Source organism: Panulirus ornatus, chromosome 10 (assembly GCF_036320965.1).
Source record: "Panulirus ornatus isolate Po-2019 chromosome 10, ASM3632096v1, whole genome shotgun sequence".
Taxonomy (NCBI): Eukaryota; Metazoa; Arthropoda; class Malacostraca; order Decapoda; family Palinuridae; genus Panulirus; species Panulirus ornatus.
In genome coordinates, this window is record NC_092233.1 from 42,950,373 (window position 1) to 42,969,807 (window position 19,435).

The 19,435-nt window shown below is 41.3% G+C and overlaps 1 protein-coding gene across 2 annotated transcripts in view; it reads left to right on the forward strand.

The window, feature by feature from the left end:
* Positions 1–19,435, forward strand: part of LOC139750919 (uncharacterized) — a 190,670-nt gene that overhangs the window by 12,988 nt on the left and 158,247 nt on the right. The window contains exons 2-3 of one of the 2 annotated variants that reach the window (XM_071665811.1): positions 3,166–3,252; positions 3,369–3,455. In XM_071665811.1, coding sequence (XP_071521912.1) covers positions 3,166–3,252; positions 3,369–3,455 — 174 coding nt within the window. The remainder of the gene's footprint in view (positions 1–3,165; positions 3,253–3,368; positions 3,456–19,435) is intronic. The other variant, XM_071665812.1, reaches the window with a different exon arrangement.

The window sequence follows — 19,435 nt, forward strand, 5'->3', positions numbered from 1 at the left end:
TACCATCCAAACCTGCTGCCTTCCCAGCTTTCATCTTTTGCAAAGCTTTTACAACCTCTTCTCTTCTTACCAAATCATTCTCCCTAACCCCTCTCATTTCGCACATCACCTCAACCAAAACACCCTATATATAACACTCTATCATCTAGCACATTCAACAGACCTTCAAAATGCTTACTCCATCTCCTCTTCACATCACCACTACTTGTTCTTACCTCCCCATTATCCCCCTTCGCCGATGTTCCCATTTGTACTCTTGTCTCACGCACTTTATTTACCTCCTTCCAAAACATGTTTTTATTCTCCCTGAAAATTTGATGATTCTCTTTCACCCCAACTTTCATTTGCCCTCTGGTGTGTGACGGAGTGTGAACGAATGTGGCCTTTGGTGTCTTTTCCTAGCGCTACCTCGCACACATGAGGGGGGGAGGGGGTTGTTATTCCATGTGTGGTGAGGTGGCGATGGGAACAAATAAAGGCAGACAGTATGAATTATGTACATGTGTATATATGTATAAGTCTGTGTGTGTATATATATGTGTACATTGAGATGTATAGGTATGTATATTTGCGTGTGTGGATGTGTATGTATATACATGTGTATGTGGGCGGGTTGGGCCATTCTTTCGTCTGTTTCCTTGCGCTGCCTCGCTAATGCAGGAGACAGCGACAAAGCAAAATAAATAAATAAATAAAAGTTTGTTGAGTATTCCTAGGAAATTATATGGGAGGGTATTGACTGAGAGGGTGAAGGCATGTACAGAGCATCATGTAGGGGAAGAGCACTGTGGTTTCAGAAGTGGTAGAGGATGTGTGGATGAGGTATTTGCTTTGAAGAATGCATGTGAGAAATACTTAGAAAAACAGATGGATATGTATGTAGCTTTTATGGATCTAGAGAAAGCATATGATAGAGTTGATATAGATGCTCTGTGGAAAGTATTAAGAGAATACGGTGTGAGAGATAAGTTGTTACAAGCAGGGAAAAGCTTTTATCGAGGATGTAAGGCATGTGTAAGAGTAGAAAGAGGGGAGAGGGATTGGTTTTCAGTGAATGTCGGTTTGCGGAAGGGGTACTTGATGTCTCCATGGTTGTTTATTTGTTTACCTAATAACCTTGCTGTTATTCACATTTACTCTCAGCTTTCTTCTTTCTCATACTTTACCAAAATCAGTCACCAGCTTCTGCAGTTTCTCACCCAAATCAGCCACCAGTGCTGTATCATCAGTGAACAACCAGTGACTCACTTCTCAAGCCCTCTCATCCACAACAGACTGCATACTTGCCCCTCTCTCCAAAACTCTTCCATTCACCTCCCTAACAACCCCATCCATCAACAAATTAATCAACCATGGAGACATCAGGCACCCCTGCCGCAAAGGGACATTCACTGAAAACCAATCACTCTCCACTCTTTCTACTTGTACACATGCCTTATATCCTCAATAAAAACTATTCACTGCTTCCAGCAACTTGCCTCCCACACCATATACACTTAATATCTTCCACTGAGCATCTCTATCAACTCTATCATATGCCTTCTCCAGATCCATAAATGCTACATACAAATCCATTTGTTTTTCTAAATATTTCTCACATTACATTCTTCAAAGCAAACACCTGATCCACACATCCCAAACCACTTCTAAAACCACACTGCTCTTCCCCAATCTGATGTTCTGTACATGCCTTCACCCTCTCAATCAATACCCTCCCATATAATTTCCCACGAATACTCAACGAACTTATACCTCTGTAATTTGAACACTCTCCTTTATGCCATTTGCCTTTGTACAGTGGCGCTATGCATGCATTCCGCCAATCCTCAGGCACCTCACCATGAGCCATACATACATTGAATATCCTCACCAACCAGTCAACAACACAGTCACCCTTTTTTTTTTTTCTAATAAATCCCACTGTAATACCATCCAAACCCGCTGCCTTGCCGGCTTTCATCTTTTGCAAAGCTTTTACTACCTCTTCTCTGTTTACCAAATCATTCTCCCTAACCCTCTCACTTCACACACCACCTCAACCAAAATATGTATATATTTTTTTTTCATGTATATTCGCTGTTTCCCGCTTTACCGAGGTAGCACTAAGAACAGATGACTGAGCCTTAGAGGGAAAATCCTCACTTGGCCCCCTTCTCTGTTCCTTTTTTTGGAAAAGTAAAAACTGAAGGAGAGGATATATATAGGTGCTTTTGTTTATGCCTCATGTTGATGGAAAACTATTCCAAATGACGGTTTCATCTTTTCATCTTATTAAAGTATTTTGTTCTGAGCTTGTATTATTGCTAGAATTGGTTTTGTTATGATGATATTACCTCCTGCCTCCACCTTTACATTAAAATGTGTATAATCAGCCCCTAGGCCCATTAAAACAGGTAATTGAAGTAATAGCTTCGGTTAACAGAGAGATCTAGGCTAAACACAGATTTCCTTACCATTTGGCTAACATCTCCTGACAGCTGACAGCCATAATTAATTACCTACCTTTTCCTTCTAGTTACGTTGGTCAAATACCAAACACAGATAAGAATATATAGAAATATATTTATGATAGCAAAACTAAATATACATAGATCTCTTTCTATCTTACTTTACATATGTTTGGCAAATTTACTGGTCTCATTTATATAACATAAGAGTTTGAAATGACTGAGATGTGTACAGATTGCATTATACATTTACCAACAGCTTTGTATCACATCCTTCCTCTATGGCCATTCCATGAGAGAGAGTTGACCTTGGCCTTCTTCTAGTTTCTATACAGATTCTTCATACCACTTTCTCTTGTTTCTTAAATTTTTTTTGTTGTTCCATACTTTGTAATAATATTGAAAATATTTACTTTTAGTTTTTTACACTCTAATAAACAAAATCTTTTATATAATATAATGTACACTGGACATATTTCCTCAAAGAAAATTGAATAGGATATAATGGATAACTAAAACATGTATTGATAAATAGAAGAGGTAACTCTAACAATGATTGGTGATGAGATTTTTTAATACAGTTCATTGTAAAGATTATTGATCATCTGTAATCGCTCACTGAGACCTGACAAAAATATGATTTTCTGTTTCTGTTCTTGTAGAACATACTTTTACATCATATCATGGTCTAGATAGCAATTACATGTGTCTTTGACAGGATGAAGAAAAGATGCAACTACGGGAACGACGGAAACAGCAGGAACACTTGGAAAAGAATGATGCTGTTGTAGCCCTGGAGATGAAGGTATATCAAAGAAATGTTCAGAGTGAAATCAGTTATGAATGAGTATAGAAATGGTTATTCTTTTGGATTTTCTTTTGTTGATATAGATTTGGTAATGTACACTTTTTGTTTGTCAGGAAGCAGAAAAGATGTTTTTGCAAGAACAGCTGACGAAGTTACAACAGTTGTGTGCCAGTGACGAGGCTGTTGCTCGCCAGATTGAGGTATAAAGGAAGTGGTTTTATGAGAGATGTATATTTGAACTTGAAGATTGGCAGAATGAAGGATGAAGTACACTTTGTGTATTGTTGTTAGGGTCTCATGATATTTAGAGTTTTAATGAGGTCATTAGTGAAATTTGGTAAGTGGAATGAGAAAATGATATGATTTAATGTTTGGTGGTGGTTGGTCAGAGCTTGCTTGAAATGATAGTTGTCTGTCATTTCTCATGTGTTTTGTATGGTGATACCATCTTAGAAGGCTTTATTCATGTTCTTTTGAGATATGTTTATAATATCTTTATTCTTTACTCTGTCGGTTCTCCTAATTCCAGTTACACTGCATGAATTAGCTGTCTTTGCTAATATTCTTAATTTTTTTTCTTTTACATGTATGGTGGTTGGTAAATCAAGGTTTCTTATCTATACACAAGGAAAAACACTCCATTATGCAAATTTCTTTCACACTCTTCAGACAGTATAAGTCTTCCCTTCCATCAGAGCTTACAGTGCCTTGCCAGTTCTCTGTCCTTCCATAAATCTCATCTTTTCACCCAACCATCCTTACTTATTTCTTCTAGGTATCTAAATGTATCTGATTTTAGTTATTCTTCAAGTGATCATTGTATTGTGAATGCCATCTCTTTCAAAAATGTGAATCTTAATCTAACATGTGTTTAGTTTCAGCAACTCTTTCCCATGCACATCAAAGCATTGTACCATTTAATTCTACCTCTGACTCACGTAATAGAACAGCAGTATCTGCATACATTAATTGTGGTAACTTCCACTCTGTTCCATGTGTTCCATGTGAGTCTATTATTACACAAGCATAACTGCACTTTCTCGTCATATACCATGGCCATAAAAGTATTATAGTCATAGTGACATAGGTACACTCCCATGAATACTTCAAAAAAGTTATTCATAACATATTTTACTGTTGTGCTACTTCCCTTATAAGCCCTTAACAGCATTCAGAAGTCCTCCATGCTCACCAGAGAGAAATAGCATCTCTGAAGTACTCCCCTGTTAAGTTTATCATGTGATGGAAATTATCCCTGGAGATAGGGGAGAAAGAATACTTCCCACGTATTCCCTGCGTGTCGTACAAGGCGACTAAAAGGGGAGGGAGTGGGGGGCTGGAAATCCTCCCCTCTCGTATTTTTTTTTTTCAAAAGAAGGAACAGAGAAGGGGGCCAGGTGAGGATATTCCCTCAAAGGCCAAGTCCTCTGTTCTTAGCGCTACCTCGCTAACGCGGGAAATGGCGAATAGTTTGAAAGAAAAGAAAAGGAAATTATTCGTAATGTGGCAGTTGAGGATATAATTGGTGTACATGGGGTATTCAGTGTTGTAAAGTATGATACAGATAATATGAATTTATTGTTTTATTTATTATACTTAATTGCTGTTTTCTGCACCACCGGGGTAGTGCCAGAAAAAACAAAGAATGGCCCATCCACATATATATACAACTCCCTTTCCACATAAAGGCCCCACACACCTTTCCATGGTGTAATCCAGACACTTCACATGTCCTGGTTTATTCCAGTGACAGCAGATCGACCTCGGTATACCACATCGTTCCATTTCACTCTATTCCTTGCATGCCTTTCACCTTCCTGTATGTTCAGGCCCTGATGCACAAAATCTTTTTCACTACATCCTTTCACCTGCAATTTGGTCTTCCACTTCTCCTTGTTCCCTCCACCTCTGACACATATTTCCTCTTTGTCAATATTTCCTCACTCATTCTCTCATATGTCCAAACCATTTCAACACACCCTCTTCTGCTATCTCAACCACACTCTTTTTATTTCCACACTCTCTTACCCTTTCATTACTTACTTGATCAAACCACCTCACACCACATATTTTCCTCAAACATTTAATTTCCAACTTATCCACCCTCCTCCATTCATCATTTTCAGAACCTTTGCCTCCTCCTCCACCCTGTAGCTCAATTCTGCTTCCATGGTTCCATCTGCTGCTAAGTCCTCTCCCAGATATCTAAAACACTTCACTTTCTCCAATTTTTCTTCATTAAAACTTACATCCCAATTAACTTGTCCCTCTACCATACTGAACCTAATAACCTTGCTCTTATTCAAATTTACTCTCAACTTTCTCCTTCCACACACTTTTCCAAACTCAGTCACCTACCTCTGCAGTTTCTCACCCGAATCAGCCACCAGAGCTGTATCATCAGTGAACAGCAAGTGACACTTCCCAGGCCTTCTCTTCCACAACACACTGCATACTCGCCCATCTCTACAACTCTTGCATTTACCTCCTTAACCACCCCATCCATAAACAGATTAAACAACCATGGGGACAACACAGGCCCTTGCCACGAACCAACATTCACTGGGAACCAATCACTCCTCTCTTCCTACTCATCACATGCCTTGCATCTTTGGTAAAACTTTTCACTGCTTCTAGCAACTTACCTCCTACACTATATAGTCTTCAAACCTTCCACAAAGCTTCTCTATTAACCCTGTCATATGCCTTCTGCAGATCCATAAATCCTACATACAAATCCATCTGTTGTACTACATATTTCTCACATGCATTCTTCAAAGCAAACACCTGATCCACACATCCTCTAACACTTCTGAAACTACACTCCTCTATCCCAGTCTAATGCTCTATACATGCCTGCACCCTCTCATTCAATACCCTCCCATATGATTTCCCTGGAATACTCAACAAACTTATGGCCATGTAATTTGAACACTCACCTTTATCCCCTTTGCCTTTGTACAATGGCACTATGCATGTATTCTGCCAATCCTCAGGCACTTCACCGTGATCCATACCATCCAAATCCACCGCCTTTGATGGCTTTCATCTATCGCAAAGCTTCTCCATGACCCTCACACTTCGCACACCACCCAAACCAAAACACCCTGTATCTGCCACTCTATCATCAAACACAGTCGACAAACCTTCAAAATACTCACTCCATCTCCTCCTCACTTCATCACTACTTGTTATTACCTCCCTACTTACCCCCTTCACCGATGTTCTCATTTCTTTTCTTGTCTTATGCACTTTATTTCCCTCCTTCCAAAATATCTTTTATTTTCCCAAAAATTTAATGATACTCTCTCACCCCAACTTTCATTTCCCTCTTTTTCACCATTTACACCTATCTCTTGACCTCCTGTTGCTTTCTTTTATATCTCTCCTAGTCATTTGCACTACTTCCCTGCAAGTATTGTCCAAACACCTTTCTCTTCTCTCTCGCTAACAACCTTATTTCTTCATCCCACCACTCACTACCCTTTCTAATCTTCCCACCTCCCATCTTTCTCATGCCACATGCATCTCTTGCGCAAGGCATCACTGCTTCCCTAAATACATCCCATTCCCCCGCTCACTCCCCTCACATTATTTGCTCTCACCTTTAGCCATTCTGCACTCAGTCTCTCCTGTTACTTCTCACAAGTCTCCTTTCCAGGCTTACTTACTCTCCCACTCTCTTCTCCCAACATTCTTTCTGGAAACCTCTACAAATCTTCACTCTTGCCTCCACAAGATATTGATCAGACATCCCTCCAGCTGCCCTACTCAGCACATTATCATCAAAAAGTCTCTCTTTTACATGCCTATCAATTAACATGTAGTCCAGTGAAGCCATTTGATCATTTCTCTTACTTACATACCTATGCTTATGTAGTCGCACTTTTTAAACTAGGTATTCCAAATCACCTGTTCTTTTTCAGCACACAGATCCACAAGCTCTTCACCATTTTCATTTTGAACACTGAACACCCCATGTACATTAATAATACCCTTAACTGCCACATTATGCACCTTTGCATTTAAATCACCCAACACTATAACCTGGTCTTGTTCATCAAAGCTCCTGACACACTCACTCAGCTGCTCCCAAAACACTTGCCTCTCATGACCAAGTGCAGGCACCAATAATCACCCATCTTTCTCCATCGACTTTCAGTTTTACCCACATCAATCTAGAGTTTACATTCCTACACTCTATTGCACACTCTCACAACTGCTTCAGGAGTAGTGCTACTCCTTCTTTAGCTCTTGTCCTCTCACCAACCCCTGACTTTACTCCCAGGACTTTCCCAAACCACTCTTGAGCTTTGTTTCACTCAGAGCCAAAACATTCAGGTTTCTTTCCTTAAAGATAATACCCGTCTCGCCTTTCTTCTCATCCTGGTTACATCCACACAAATTCAGGCACCCCAATCTGAGCATTCAAGGAGGATGAGCACTCCCCCACGTGATTGCTTGTTTTGTTTCATGTTTAAGAAATTTAAGTATTATTATTATTATTATTTTATTTTGGCGATGTCTTCCGCGTTAGCGAGGTAGCACAAAGAAACAGACGAAAGAATGGCCCAACCCACCCACATACACATGTATATACATACACATCCACACATGCAAATATACATACCTATACATCTCAACATATACATATATATACACACACAGACATATACATGTATACACATGTACATAATTCGTACTGTCTGCCTTTATTCATTCCCATTGCCACCCTGCCACACATGAAATAACAACCCCCTTCCCCCGCATGTGCGCGAGGTAGTGCTAGGAAAAGCCAACAAAGCCCACATTCATTCACACTCAGTCTCTAGCTGTCCTGTATAATGCACCGAAACCACAGCTCCCTTTCCACATCCAGGACCCACAGAACTTTCCATGGTTTACCCCAGATGCTTCACATGACCTGGTTCAATCCGTTGACAGCACGTCGACCCCAGTATACCACACTTCACTTCCTCTAGTTTTTCTCCATTCAAACTTACCTCCCAATTGACTTGTCCCTGAACCTTACTGTACCTAATAACCTTCCTCTTATTTACATTTACTCTCAGCTTTCTTCTTTCATACACTTTACCAAACTCAGTCACTAGCTTCTGCAGTTTCTCACCCGAATCAGCCACCAGCGCTGTATCATCAGCGAACAACAACTGACTCACTTCCCAAGCTCTCTCATCCACAACAGCCTGCATACTTGCCCCTCTTTCCAAAACCCTTGCATTCACCTCCCTAACAACCCCATCCTTAAACAAATTAAACAACCATGGAGACATCACACACCCTTGCCGCAAACCAACATTCACTGAGAACCAATCACTTTCCTCTCTTCCTACTCATACACATATCTTACATCCTCGATAAAAACTTTTCACTGCTTCTAACAACTTGCCTCCCACACCATATACTTTTAATACCTTCCACAGAGCATCTCTATGAAGTCTATCATATGTTTTCTCCAGATCCATAAATGCTACATACAAATCCATTTGCTTTTTCTAAGTATTTCTCACATACTTTCTTCAAAGCAAACATCTGATCCACACATTCTCTACCATTTCTAAAACCACACTGCTCTTCCCCAGTCTGATGCTCTGTAAATGCCTTCACCCTCTCAATCAAAGCCCTCCCATATAATTTCCCAGGAATACTCAACAAACTTATACCTTTGTAATTTGAGCACTCGCGTTTATCCCCTTTGCCTTTGTACAATGGCATAATGCGTGCATTCCGCCAGTCCTCAGGCACCTCACCATGAATCATACATACATTAAATAACCTTACCAACCAGTCAACAACACAGTCACCCCCTTTTTTAATAGATTCCACTGCAATACCATCCAAACCCACTGCCTTGCTGAGTTTCATCATCCGCTTCTCTGTTTACCAAATCATTCTCCGTAACCCTCTCACTTTGCACACACCTCGACCAAAGCACCCTATATCTGCCACTCTATAATTAAACACATTCAACAAACCCTCAAAATACTCACTCCATCTCCTTCTCACATCACCACTACTTATCACCTCCCATTTGCCCCCTTCACTGATGTTCTCACTGATGTTGCGCAAGCCATCAATACTTCTCTAAATACATCCCATTCCTCCCCCACTCTCCTTACATCATTTGCTCTCACCTTTTTCCATTCTGTACTTAGTCTCTCCTGGTACTTCCTCAAACAAGCCTCCTTCCCAAGCTCACTTACTCTCACCACTGTCTTTACCCCAACATTCTCCCTTCTTTTCTGAAAACCTCTTCAAATCTTCACCTTCACCTCCCCAAGATAATGATCAGACATCCCACCAGTGGCACCTCTCAGCATATTAACATCCAAAAGTCTCTCTTTTGTGCACCTATCAATTAACACGCTATCTAATAACGCTCTCTAGCCATCTCTCCTGCTTACATACATATACTTATGCATATCTCTTTTTAAACCAGGTATTCCCAATCACCCGTCCTGTTTCAGTGCACAAATGTACAAGCTCTTCACCATTTCCATTTACAACAGTGAACACCCCATGTACACCAATTAATCTTTCAACTGCCACATTACTCACCTTTGCATTCAAATCACCCATCACTATAACCCGGTCTCTTACATCAAAACTACTAACACACTCACTCAGCTGCTCCCAAAACACTTGTCTCTTCTGATCTTTCATCTCATGCCCAGGTGCATATGCACCAATAATCACCCATCTCTCTCCATCCATTTTCAGTTTTACCCATCATAATCTAGAGTTAACTTTCTTGCACTCTGTCACGTACTCCCACCACTCCTGTTCAGGAGTAAGGCTACTCCTTCTCTTGCTCTTGTCCTCTCACCAACCCCTGACTTTGCACCCAGGACATTCCCAAACACTCTTCTCTTTTGCCCTTGAGCTTTGTTTCACTCAGAGCCAGCACATCGAGGTTTCTTTCTTCAAACATACTACCTATCTCTCCTTTTTTCTCATTTTTGTTACATCCACACACATTTAGACACCCCAATCTGAGCTTTTGAGGAGGATGAGCACTCCCCGCATGACTCCTTCTGTTTCCCCTTTTAGACAGTTACAATACAAGAGGATATATGTGTCAGAGGTGGAGGGAACGAGAAGTGGGACACCAAATTGGAGGTGGAAAGAGGGAGTGAAAAAGATTTTGAGTGATTTGGGCCTGAGCATGCAGGAGGGTGAAAGGCGTGCAAGGAATAGAGTGAATTGGAACGATGTGGTATACCGGGGTCGACATGCTGTCAATGGATTGAACCAGGGCATGCGAAGTGTCTGGGGTAAAGAATGGAAAGTTTTGTGGGGCCAGAATGTGGAAAGGGAACTGTGGTTTCGGTGCATTGTACATGACAGCTAGAGACTGAGTTTGAACGAATTTGGCCTTTGTTGTCTTTTCCCAGTACTACCTTGCACACATGCGGGGGGAGGTGGTTGTTATTTCACGTGTGGTGGGGTAGCGGCGGAAATGAATAAGGGGAGACAGTATGAATTATCAACATGTGTATATATGTATATGTATGTGTGTATATATATATGTATACGTTGAGATGTATAGGTATGTATATGTGTGTGTGTGTGTCTGACCGTGTATGGTGTATGTATATACATGTGTATATGGGTGGGTTGGGCCATTTTTTCGTCTGTTTTCCTTGCGCTACCTTGCTAATGCGGGAGACGGCGAGAAAGTTTGATTAATAGATATAAATGAATATTTATTTGTTATTTTATTTTACTTTGTCGCTGTCTCCTACGTTAGCGAGGCAGTGCAAGTAAACAGATGAAAGAATGGCCCAACCCACCCACATACACATGTATATACATACACGTCCTCACACACAAATATACATACATATACATCTCAACACATACATATATATACACACACAGACATATACATATATACACATGTACATAAATCATACTGTCTGCCTTTATTCATTCCCATCGCCACCTCGCCACACATGAAATAAAAGCCCCCTCCTCCCTCATGTGTGTGAGGTAGTGCTAGGTAAAGACAACAAAGGCCACATTCATTCAAAATCAGTCTCTAGCTGTCATGTAATAATGCACTGAGACCACAGCTCCCTTTCCACATCCAGGCCCGACAGAACTTTCCATGGTTTACCCCAGATGCTTCACATTCCCTGGTTCAATCCCTTGACAGCACATCGACCCCAATATACCACATCGTTCCAATTCACTCTATTCCTTGCACACTTTTCACCCTCCTGCGTGTTCAGGCCCTGATCACTCAAAATCTTTTTCACTCCATCTTTCCACCTCCAGTTTGGTCTCCCACTTCTCCTCGTTCCCTCCACCTCTGACACATATATCCTCTTGGTCAATCTTTCCACACTCATTCTCACCATGTGACCAAACCATTTCAAAAACCTTCTTCTGCTCTCTCAACCATACTCTTTTTATTACCACACATCTCTTACCCTATTATTAATTAATCGATCAAACCACCTCACACCACATATTGCCCTCAAACATCTCATTTCCAGCACACCCACCTTCCTCCGCACAACTCTTTCTATAGCCTATGCCTCGCAACCATATAACATTGTTGGAACCACTATTCCTTCAAACATACCCATTTTTGCTTTCCGAGATAATGTTCTTGACTTCCACACATTCTTCAACACTCCCAGAATTTTTGCCTCCTCCCCCACCCTATGATTCACTTCCGCTTCCATGGTTCCATGCGCTGCCAAATCCACTCCCAGATATCTAAAACATTTAACTTCCTCCAGTTTTTCTCCATTCAAATTTACATCCCAATGAACTTGTCTCTCAACCCTAGTGTACCTAATAACCTTGCTCTTATTTACGTTTACTCTCAGCTTTCACGTTTCACACACTTTGCCAAACTCAGTCACCAGCCTGTGCAGTTTCTCACGCGAATCAGCCACCAGTGCTTTATCATCAGTGAACAAGAACTAACTCACTTCCCAAGCTCTCTCATCCACAACAGACTGCATACTTGCCCCTTTTTCCAAAACTCTTGCATTCACCTCCCTAACAACCCCATTCATAAATGAATTGAACAACCATGGAGACATCACACACTCCTGCTGCAAACCTACATTCACTGAGAACCAATAACTTTCCTCTCTTCCTACACATACCCTTGCCTTACATCCTCGATGAAAACTTTTCACTGCTTCTGACAACTTGCTTCCAACACCATATAATCTTAATACCTTCCACAGAGCACCTCTATCAACTCTATCATATGCCTTCTGCAAATCCATAAATGTTCCATGCAAATCCATTTGCTTTCTAAGTATTTCTCACTTTCTTCAAAGCAAACACCTGATCCACACTTCCTCTACCAATTCTGAAACCATACTGTTCTTCCCCAATCTGATGCTCTGTACATGCCTTCACCCTCTCAATCAGTACCCTCCCATATAATTTCCCAGGAATACTCAACAAACTTATACATCTGTACTTTGAGCACTCACTCTTATCCCCTTTGCATTTGTACAATAGCACTATGTAAGCATTCTGCCAATTCTCAGGCACCTCACCATGAGTCATACATAATCAGATATCCTTACCAACCAGTCAACAATACAGTCACCCCCTTTTTTATTAAATTCCACTGCAATACCATCCAAACCCGCTGCCTTGCCGGCTTTCATCTTCCGCAAAGCTTTTACTACCTCTTCTCTGTTTACCAAATCATTCTCCCTAACCCTCTCACTTTACACACCACCTTGACCAAGACACCCTATATCTGACATGTATATATTAGTAGTTTTGATGCATGAGACCGGGTTATGGTGATGGGTGATTTGAATTCAAAGGTGAGTAATATGGCAGTTAAGGGAATAATTGGTGTACATGGGGTGTTCAGTGTTGTAAGTGGAAAAGGTGTAGAGCTTGTAGATTTGTGCCCTGAAAAAAGACTGGTGATTGGGAATACCTGGTTTAAAAAGGGAGATATACATAAGTATACGTATGTAAGTAGGAGAGATGGCCAGAGAACGTTATTGGATTATGTGTTAATTGATAGGCGCATGAAAGAGAGACTTTTGTATGTTAATGTGCTGAGAGGTACAACTGGAGGGATTTCTGATCATTATCTTGTGGAGGCGAAAGGTGAAGATTTGTAGAGGGTTTCAGAACAGAAGAGAGAATGTTGGGGTAAAGAGAGTGGTGAGAGTAAGTGAGCTTGGGAAGGAGACTTGTGTGAGGAAGTACCAGGAGAGACTGAGTACAGAATGGAAAAAGGTGAGAACAAAGGAGTTAAGGGGATTGGGGGAGGAATGGGATGTATTTGTCCCTCAACCCTACTATACCTAATAACCTTGCTTTTATTCACATTTACTCTCAGCTTTCTTCTTTCACACACTTTACCAAACTCAGTCACCAGCTTCTTCAGTTTCTCACACGAATCAGCCACCAGTGCTGTATCATCAGCGAACAACAACTGACTTACTTCCCAAGCTCTCTCATCCACAACAGACTTTATACTTGCCCCTCTTTCCAAAACTCTTGCATTCAACTCCCTAACAACCCCATCCATAAACAAATTAAACAACCATGGAGACATCACACACCCCTGCCGCAAACCTACATTCACCGAGAACCAATCACTTTCCTCTCTTCCCACTCGTACACATGCCTTACATCCTCGATAAAATCTTTTCACTGCTTTTAACAACTTTCCTCCCACACCATATATTCTTGATACCTTCCAAAGAGCATCTCTATCTACTCTATCATATGCCTTCTCCAGATCCATAAATGCTACATACAAATCCATTTGCTTTTCTAAGTATTTCTCACATACATTCTTCAAAGCAAACACCTGATCCATACATCCTCTACCATTTCTGGAACCATACTGCTCTTCCCCAATCTGATGCTCTGTACATGCCTTCACCCTTCTCAATCAATAACCTACCTTATAATTTCCCAGGAATACTCAACAAATGTATATCGCTGTAATTTGAGCACTCACTTTTATCCCCTTTGCCTTTGTACAATGGCACTGTGCAAGCATTCCTCCAATCCTCAGGGACCTCACCATGAGTCATACATACATTAGATAACCTTACCAACCAGTCACCCCCTTTTTTAATAAATTCCACTGCAATACCATCCAAGCCCTCCACCTTGCCGGCTTCCATCTTCGCAAAGCTTTTACTACCTCTTCTCTGTTTACCAAATCATTCTCCGTCACCCTTTCTATTTGCACACCACCTTTACGAAAATACCCTATATATACCACTCTATCATCAAACACATTCAACACACCTTCAAAATACTCACTCCATCTCCTTCTCACATCACCACTACATGTTATCACCCCCCATTAGCCCCCTTCACTGAAGTTCCCATTTGTTCCCTTGTCTTATGCACTTTATTTACCTCCTTTCAAAACATCTTTTTATTCTTCCTAAAATTTAATGATACTCTCTCACCCCAACTCTCATTTGCCCTCTTTTTCACCTCTTGCACCTTTCTCTTGACCTCCTGCCTCTTTCTTTTATACATCTCCCACTCATTTGCATTATATCCCTGCAAAAATCATCCAAATGCCTCTCTCTTCTCTTTCACTAATAATCTTACTTCTTCATCCCACCACTGACTACCCTTTCTAATCTGCCCACCTTCCACTCTTCTTATGCCACGAGCATCTTTTGCGCAAGCCATCACTGCTTCCCTAAATACATCCCATTCCTCCCCCACTCGCCTTACTTCCTTTTGTTGTCACCTTTTTCCATTCTGTACTCAGTCTCTCCTGGTACTTCCTCACACAAGTCCCCTTCCCAACCTCACTTACTGTCACCACTCTCTTCACTCCAAAATTCTCTCTTCTTTTCTGAAAACCTTTATAAATCTTCACCTTCGCCTCCACTAGATGATGATCAGACATCCCTCCAGTTGCACCTCTCAACACGTTAACATCCAAAAGTCTCTCTTTCGTGCGCCTATCAATTAACACGTAATCCAATAACGCTTTCTGGCCATCTCTCCTACTTACATATGTATACTTTTGTATATCTCATTTTAAACCAGGTATTCCCAATCACCAGTCCCATATGTGTATATATATATATTATTTATTTATTCATTTTGCTTTGTCGCTGTCTCCCGCGTTTGCAAGGTAGCGCAAGGAAACAGACGAAAGAAATGGCCCAACCCACCCTCATACACATGTATACACATACACGTCCACACACGCAAATATACATACCTATACATCTCAATGTACACATATATATACTCACACAGACACATACATATATACCCATGCACACAATTCACACTGTTTGCCTTTATTCATTCCCATCGCCACCTCGCCACACATGGAATAGCATCCCCCTCCCCCCCTCATGTGTGCGAGGTAGCGCTAGGAAAAGACAACAAAGGCCCCATTCATTCACACTCAGTCTCTAGCTGTCATGCACTAATGCCCCAAACCACAGCTCCCTTTCCACATCCAGGCCCCACACAACTTTCCATGGTTTACCCCAGACCCTTCACATGCCCTGGTTCAATCCATTGACAGCACGTCGACCCCGGTTTACCACATCGTTCCAATTCACTCTATTCCTTGCCCACCTTTCACCCTCCTGCATGTTCCTGCCCTGATCACTCAAAATCTTTTCCACTCCATCCTTCCACCTCCAATTTGGTCTCCCACTTCTCCTCGTTCCCTCCACCTCTGACACATATAATCTCTTTGTCAATCTTTCCTCACTCATTCTCTCCATGTGACCAAACCATTTCAAAACACCCTCTTCTGCTCTCTCAACCACACTCTTTTTATTACCACACATCTCCCTTACCCTATTATTACTTACTCGATCAAACCACCTCACACCACATATTGTCCTCAAACATCTCATTTCCAACACATCCACCCTCCTGTGCACAACTCTATCCATAGCCCATGCCTCGCAACCATACAACATTGTTGGAACCACTATTCCTTCAAACATACCCATTTTAGCTTTCCAAGGTAGTGTTCTCGACTTCCACACATTCTTCAAGGCTCCCAGAATTTTCGCCCCCTCCCCCACCCTATGATTCACTTCCGCTTCCACGGTTCCAACCGCTGCCAAATTCACTCCCAGATATCTAAAACACTTCACTTCCTCCAGTTTTTCTCCATTCAAACTTACCTCCCAATTGACCTGACCCTCAACCCTACTGTACCTAATAACCTTGCTCTTATTCACATTTACTCTCAACTTTCTTCTTTCACACACTTTACCAAACTCAGTCACCAGCTTCTGCAGTTTCTCACATGAATCAGCCACCAGCGCTGTATCATCAGCGAACAACAACTGACTCACTTACCAAGCTCTCTCATCCAAAACAGACTGCATACTTGCCCCTCTTTCCAAGACTCTTGCATTCACCTCTCTAACAACCCCATCCATAAACAAATTAAACAACCATGGAGACATCACACACCCCTGCCGCAAACCTACATTCACTGAGAACCAATCACTTTCCACTTTTCCTACACGTACACATGCCTTACATCCTCGATAAAAACTTTTCACTGCTTCTAACAACTTGCCTCCCACACCATATACTCTTAATACCTTCCACAGAGCATCTCTATGAACTCTATCATATGCCTTCTCCAGATCCATAAATGCTACATATAAATCCATTTGCTTTTCTTAGTATTTCTCTCATACGTTCCTCAAAGCAAACACCTGATCCACACATCCTCTACCACTTCTGAAACCACACTGCTCTTCCCCAATCTGATGCTCTGTACATGCCTTCACCCTCTCAATCAATACCCTCCCATATAATTTCCCAGGAATACTCAACAAACTTATACATCTGTAATTTGAGCACTCACCTTTGTCCCCCTTGCCTTTGTACAATGGCACTATGTAAGCATATATATATATATATATATATATATATATATATATATATATATATATATATATATATATATATATATATATATCCACACATCCTCTACCACTTCTGAAACCACACTGCTCTTCCCCAATCTGATGCTCTGTACATGCCTTCACCCTCTCAATCAATACCCTCCCATATAATTTACCAGGAATACTCAACAAACTTATACCTCTGTAATTTGAGCACTCACTCTTATCCCCTTTGCCTTTGTACAATGGCACTATGCACGCATTCCGCTAATCCTCAGGCACCTCACCATGAGTCATACATACATTAAATAACCTTACCAACCAGTCAACAATACAGTCACCCCCTTTTTTAATAAATTCCACTGCAATACCATCCAAACCTGCTGCCTTGCCGGCTTTCATCTTCCGCAAAGCTTTCAGTACCTCTTCTCTGTTTACCAAATCATTTTCCCTAACCCTCTCACTTTGCACACCACCTCGACCAAAACACCCTATATCTGCCACTCTATCATCAAACACATTCAGCAAACCTTCAAAATACTCACTCCATCTCCTTCTCACATCACCACTACTTGTTATCACCTCCCCATTTGCGCCCTTCACTGAAGTTCCCATTTGCTCCCTTGTCTTACGCACTTTATTTACCTCCTTCCAGAACATCTTTTTATTCTCCCTAAAATTTAATGATACTCTCTCACCCCAACTCTCATTTGCCCTTTTTTTCACCTCTTGCACCTTTCTCTTGACCTCCTGTCTCTTTCTTTTATACATCTCCCTCTCAATTGCATTTTTTCCCTGCAAAAATCGTCCAAATGCCTCTCTCTTCTCTTTCACTAATACTCTTACTTCTTCATCCCACCACTCACTACCCTTTCTAATCAACCCACCTCCCACTCTTCTCATGCCACAAGCATCTTTTGCGCAATCCATCACTGATTCCCTAAATACATCCCATTCCTCCCCCACTCCCCTTGCTTCCATTGTTCTCACCTTTTTCCATTCTGTACTCAGTCTCTCCTGGTACTTCTTCACACAGGTCTCCTTCTCAAGCTCACTTACTCTCACCACCCTATTCACCCCAACATTCACTCTTCTTTTCTGAAAACCCATACAAATCTTCACCTTAGCCTCCACAAGATAATGATCAGACATCCCTCCAGTTGCACCTCTCAGCACATTAACATCCAAAAGTCTCTCTTTCGCACGCCTGTCAATTAACACGTAATCCAATAACGCTCTCTGGCCATCTCTCCTACTTACATAAGTATACTTATGTATATCTTGCTTTTTAAACCAGGTATTCCCAATCATCAGTACTTTTTCAGCACATAAATCTACAAGCTCTTCACCATTTCCATTTACAACACTGAACACCCCATGTATACCAATTATTCCCTCAACTGCCACATTACTCACCTTTGCATTCAAATCACCCATCACTATAACCCGGTCTCGTCCATCAAAACCACTAACACACTCATTCAGCTGCTCCCAAAACACTTGCCTCTCATGATCTTTCTTCTCATGCCCAGGTGCATATACACCAATAATCACCCATCTCTCTCCATCAACTTTCAGTTTTACCCATATTAATCGAGAATTTACTTTCTTACACTCTATCACATACTCCCACAACTCCTGTTTCAGGAGTATTGCTACTCCTTCCCTTGCTCTTGTCCTCTCACTAACCCCTGACTTTACTCCCCAGACATTCCCAAACCACTCTTCCCCTTTACCCTTGAGCTTCGTTTCACTCAGAGCCTATTGGATGGATGTGTGGATCAGGTGTTTGCTTTGAAGAATGTATGTGAGAAATACTTAGAAAAGCAAATGGATTTGTATGTAGCATTTATGGATCTGGAGAAGGCATATGATAGAGTTCATAGAGATGCTCTGTGGAAGGTATTAAGAGTATATGGTGTGGGAGGCAAGTTGTTAGAAGCAGTGAAAAGTTTTTATCGAGGATGTAAGGCATGTGTACGTGTAGGAAGAGAGGAAAGTGATTGGTTCTCAGTGAATGTAGGTTTGCGGCAGGGGTGTGTGATGTCTCCATGGTTGTTTAATTTGTTTATGGATGGGGTTGTTAGGGAGGTAAATGCAAGAGTTTTGGAAAGAGGGGCAAGTATGAAGTCTGTTTTGGATGAGAGAGCTTGGGAAGTGAGTCAGTTGTTGTTTGCTGATGATACAGCGCTGGTGGCTGATTCATGTGAGAAACTGCAGAAGCTGGTGACTGAGTTTGCTAAAGTGTGTGGAAGAAGAAAGTTAAGAGTAAATGTGAATAAGAG